Source organism: Lolium perenne, chromosome 1 (assembly GCF_019359855.2).
Source record: "Lolium perenne isolate Kyuss_39 chromosome 1, Kyuss_2.0, whole genome shotgun sequence".
NCBI classification, from domain to species: domain Eukaryota; kingdom Viridiplantae; phylum Streptophyta; class Magnoliopsida; order Poales; family Poaceae; genus Lolium; species Lolium perenne.
Window position 1 is genome coordinate 124,390,924 of NC_067244.2, and position 5,023 is coordinate 124,395,946.

The 5,023-nt window shown below is 44.5% G+C and overlaps 1 protein-coding gene across 3 annotated transcripts; it reads right to left on the reverse strand.

Annotated features, from left to right (window-relative positions):
- Positions 1–991: 991 nt before the first annotated feature.
- LOC127300899 (uncharacterized) lies at positions 992–4,708 on the reverse strand. Of its 3 annotated transcripts, XR_007851651.2 has the most exons (4): positions 4,529–4,708; positions 3,430–4,224; positions 1,196–2,083; positions 1,021–1,086 (listed from the first exon to the last, which is right to left on the reverse strand). XR_007851651.2 is itself a non-coding variant. In XM_051331100.2 (3 exons), exons 2-3 carry the CDS (start codon positions 4,096–4,098, stop codon positions 1,259–1,261), a joined length of 1,494 nt encoding a protein of 497 aa, XP_051187060.1. In that variant the 5' UTR covers positions 4,099–4,224; positions 4,529–4,708; the 3' UTR covers positions 992–1,258. The 3 variants fall into 3 exon arrangements, 2 of the variants coding, with proteins under 2 accessions (XP_051187060.1, XP_051187065.1); XM_051331100.2 differs by having other exon boundaries at positions 992–2,083; XM_051331105.2 differs by having other exon boundaries at positions 992–2,083; positions 4,431–4,708.
- Between the last annotated feature and the right edge of the window lie 315 nt (positions 4,709–5,023).

The window sequence follows — 5,023 nt, forward strand, 5'->3', positions numbered from 1 at the left end:
CTGGGCCTTCCGGCCTTCCTTCACCCATAACGCTTGAGAGGTTAGGAAAAATTAACAAGTTGTGAATCTAAAGGTAACTCCCTCCTGACCTCCTCTCAACATGTCCGTAACTTAAGCACTATGGGTGTGTTCGTTTTTTTGGATGGGGTGAAATAGAATGGAGCCATTCCATTCCACTGTCACGGAACCGTTTCATCCCTATGTTCGGTTTGGACAATTTTTTTGTTGTCACGGAACGGTTCCATCCCTGTGTTCGGTTTTGGAATGGGATGAGAATGGAATGGAATGGGTGAGATAATCACCTGATTAATTATTCTAAACTCGATTAATTATTTGCTAAACTTGATTAAGTAGTGCTAAATTTGATTAATTATTGCTAAACTTGGTTAATTATTGCTAAACTTAATTAATCAGCGTGTGATAGTCACCCGTTCCACTTGGTCCGGCCGAATCGGCCAGACAGGTTGGTTCCGCATCTGGAGAGAATATGCCATTCCGAGGAACCGTTCCATTCCATTCCATCCCCAAACCGAACGCAAGAATGAGTTCTAGGAACGGAACAGTTTCCATTCCATTCCGGTCTATCCCAGAACCAAACAGACCCTATGTAAGTTGCTGTTGGACTAACTAATATCGGGTTTAGAAGTATTCATGTTATAAAAATCCCGTTAATCCAAACTTTACAAAGGTTGTTGGAGATGCTACCAGCTCTTAGATGTCACACCTCTCTACCGGTGCCTTTTTTTTTACATCCATCAGGCAGCAATTTAGATGTCGCGCTGTTTTGATTACATTGTACTGCATACAGACCATTTTGGTACATCAACTTGCAACATGTGATGACCTGATCCAAAAACTGAATGTCTGTTCAAAGTTTAAACTAGCCCAATTTATTTCTGAAGATGACACGTCCTAGATAGCAATAGCCCATAGAGCACATGCATGCTACATAATCCTTTTACCATGACAGATATATTGGCTCGGCAAAATATGGTTAGCAAATTGGAAATACCTTTCACATCACCGTCACAGCCCACAAGCTCACATCTTCAAATTAAAGGCACGAACATACTGTACACAGTTCTCCTAAAAAAATAAAAGAAAAGAGATTCATTAACCTACTCCTACCAGAGAATATAATTTACACGTGAACCATAACGCCGCACGGGTTATAGTTTACAGGACGATGCACAACCTGAGAACCAGCTGACCATCAGATCCATGCTCCAGCCATAGTTCAGCACCTCAATTGCCCCGGTCAAAGAAACAGGGCAATCTTGTCTTTCAGGCTGCTCTTCTTCTTCACCACGACAAGTTCCCCCTGCACTTGGGGTACAGTCTGCCAGTCTTTCTTCCGCGGCGGCGCTGGCGCATGATCCACGTTCATGGTCATTGGCTCTGTGACCTCAGATTTTTTTTCATAGGCAGCAGGCTCAGACTTCTTTTCATCTGCAGCCTCGGACTTCTTTCCACAGGCTGCAGTTTGGCTCCACATCGGCGCATGATTCATGTTCATGGTCGTCGGTTCCATGACTTCAGATTTCTTTTCATAGGCTGCAGGCTCAGACTTCTTTTCATACGCTGCAGTTTTGCTCCACATCGTTCCGAGCAATATGTTCAGCATGTCCTGAGCACCATCACCTGTCATTGTGATACCTGATGGACACTGCTGCGGCTCTTCATATCCGTTGCTCTTGTCTACTCTGCACTCACTTGGAGTCTTATTTGTGGTGGTTTCTGTGCACTGCACCAACCCTTTCCAAGTGCTTGATGCTGGTCCTCCTGTATCAGCTGAAGTAGAAGCTGGAGGGCATGTAGAATTCTCTTCATATTGTGCTATCATTGTGATACCTGATGGACACTGCTGCAGCTCCTCATATCCGTTGCTCTTGTCTATTCTGCGCTCACTTGGAGTCTTACTTGTGGTGGCTGCTGTGCACTGCATCAACCCCTTCCATGTGCTTGATGCTAGTCCTCCTGTATCAGCTGAAGTAGAAGCTGGAGGGCATGTAGAATTCTCTTCATATCGTGCTGTCTTTGTGGTCCGTCCGTCTTGTCGCTTCACTTTACCCGCATTTACAATCTGCAACATGTAAATGCATTAGAATATCTTCAGTTGTACGGAGTTACTAAAAACAAAACTTCAATCAGGATTGTCAGTTTACTAGACAGACAGAAAATGTAATAAGGGTCCCTAGAAAACGGTTGATGAACCATTTAGTTCCATCTCACGTGAAACTAGGGCCTCAATTCAATGGAAAAGATAGCAATAGCAATTATTAGAATAAGTCCCATTTTAAGCTTCATCTTTGGCTCCGTAGTTAGAAAGGGCACATCAAGGAATTCATGATTAATATGTCTCTGACCTAATGATAGGACTGGAGTGAAAAAAAGAGGTTTATATACATTGTGCATGCTTGTCTCTCGAGATTTTACATACGCAAACGTTGTCAGGGGGCAAAGCCAGGCGGATCCAGAATGGTATTCGTTGGGGTCATTCCTACAAATGAGTAATTAGTTGTACTATGCTAGCAAGAATTATAACAGTGCCATTGCCTATTTGCAAGGTCATATTTGTTTCCTAAAAATGATTAATGAATTATACTAGGCTAGCAAGAAGTATTTTGATTCACATGAGCCCAATATGTACCTACTGGATCTGCCACTGCGCCAGATTACCGCACCAGAAAAGAATGAAACAACTATGCACAATAAAGCTTCACTTTTAGTATACAAACTGCCTAACTACACCAACAACTCAATTGGCACCAAAGAAATTCCAGATTAGAGACGTTCGCACATTAGTATGCAAGTACAAACTGCCTAACTACACCAGAAAAGAATGAAACCACTATGCACAATAAAGCTTCACTTTTAGTATGCAAGTACAAACTGCCTAACTACACCATTTCAATTGGCACCAAAGAAATTCCAAATTAGAGACGTTCGAACATTAGTCTGCAAGTACAAACTGCCTGACTACACCATTTCAATTGTCACCAAAGAAATTCAAGATTACAAACTACCTAACTACACCACCTTGATGTCGGGGCCATGATAAGCCCGGGAGGCCACCGGTCAGCTTATGTGTCCTCCCATCGGCATCCCTTCTACCTCAGCCTGATCAAATGGTCTCCGAACGTTCCCTCCTATTTTCTATACCTCGCACGAACTAATATAAACTTCTGCCTGCATATGTTGACACTCACTGACCCTCACACCAGTATCATGTAATATGTTCATGGCTACATATTACATTATACAGAGTAAAAAAAATGTCAGCAGAAATTGACAATATGGCATTTCAGCCAAACTTAAGCTGAATCAAGGAAGGCCAGCTTATTCAAGCGGCATTGCAGGACACCACCTAAAATATGTCAAACCTGAAGTAAAGTAAAAAAAAAAAATGCAATAAGAATTATGGTTTACCTCTTCAGCTATGCTCACAAGATCTTCTACAGTAAGTTCTATCTCGTCATCAGTTGTAGATGATGACAATGCTTCCGATTCAACATTATCCAGCTTTCGTTTCCTGCTATTCTTCGGAGCAGCTCTGGCAGTCACTTTTGTCATATTCTTACGAGTTGTTTCCCTGGTTTCTTCAACTTCAGCTTCGGCAGCATAATCAGCACTGTTGCGCTTTTTTCTGGACACTACTTCTCTACCTTGACATCGTTGCAAAGCTCTGAATTTTCCAGCGGTGAGCTCTATCTCATCGTCAGTTATTCCTGACGATGACGCTTCTGATCCAACATTCTCCAGCTTTTTTCTCCTGCTATTCTTCGGAGCAGCTCTTCCAGCCACTTTCTTCACATTCTTCCAAGTTATTTTCTCTATTTCGTCAAATCCATCATTGACAGAGTGATCAACATCCTTGCTCTTTCTCCTGACCTTTTCTCTACCCTGACATCGCTGCAACGCTCTCAGTTCACCAGCAGCCTCCGAATCCACAGTTTTTGTCTTCCTTCTGATGGGCTTGACCTGATCTACAGCTCCTGATTCCACCACCTGCTTCTTAGTGTTTGAAACTTCATTACTTGAACACGGTTTCATCATCCAAGCCGGGAGACATCGCCGACTATCAGAACATGCTTCCATCTTCTAAGATAGGCGAACAGAGTATGCACACTTGGCGAAGTTCCCTGATTTTGAACTACCCGGACTCAGTAGCAAAATAAATCAAGAAATTGATTGTGAAGGAGAAGACGTCAAACAATCAGCCACCTGCACAACAATTAGCGCCTGATTACTCCAGAGTTATACACCTCCGTAAGAAAAGAGCATCCGATGGTAGCAAGAAAGAAAGAAAGCGGTAAAAAAGGAAGGGGACCCTTGCCCGATCCAATCCTACAACCCCAAAAGACCCAAATTTCCCACTCTAAAGGACGCAAGATCCGATCTTTCCGATGGAGCGATGCCAGAGGACTCACCGGCATCTGACCCCGTCGCGCCTTCGCCAAGGTGGGTTGAGGGGAGGGGAAGGAGAGGAAAATTCGGGTGTGCCGCATAGCGTGGGAGTGGGGATTACCTCGAGGAGCCCACGTGGTCAACGGTGCGGTGTGGAATTGCCGCGGTGGTAGGAGCTCCGGTCAGTACGGCTCCACGGCGGGGCGGTGTGGCTCGCCCAAGGCCGGCAGGCGACGGGACGAGGCGGCGGATTGGGGATTTTGGAAACTGTTTATGTTGCCCTGGAGAGGTTGAGCCATCGAGAAAGGAAGGGGTAAATAATAATTGGTAAAAAGCTTGAAACTCGGAGCAATTCGAACGGCCCCAAGCCCCCAACGGCTCAACCTCCACCGTGCGGATTCAGACTTCTTCAGAGTTCAAAATTCTATTTTCTAAACGTTGAATGTGCAACGGATCAACAAATTATACAGTACCATATAAAGTAGTTCAATGCCCGTGCACGTAAAGAAAGTTAGCAGCCGCCGCTTTGAAGAAACCCACTCCGTCTCCGTCTTCACCTCCACCATATATCGGTTCCCCCTCCTCCGGTCGATCTCGTCGGCGTCAGGAGGGGTGG

Excerpts from the sequence above, each read along its gene's own strand:
- LOC127300899 (XM_051331100.2), bottom strand. The coding sequence starts at position 4,098 with ATGGAAGCATGTTCTGATAGTCGGCGATGTCTCCCGGCTTGGATGATG. Across the intron at positions 2,084-3,429 it reads TTGTGAGCATAGCTGAAGAG|ATTGTAAATGCGGGTAAAGT; the intron begins GTAAACCATAAT and ends TACATGTTGCAG.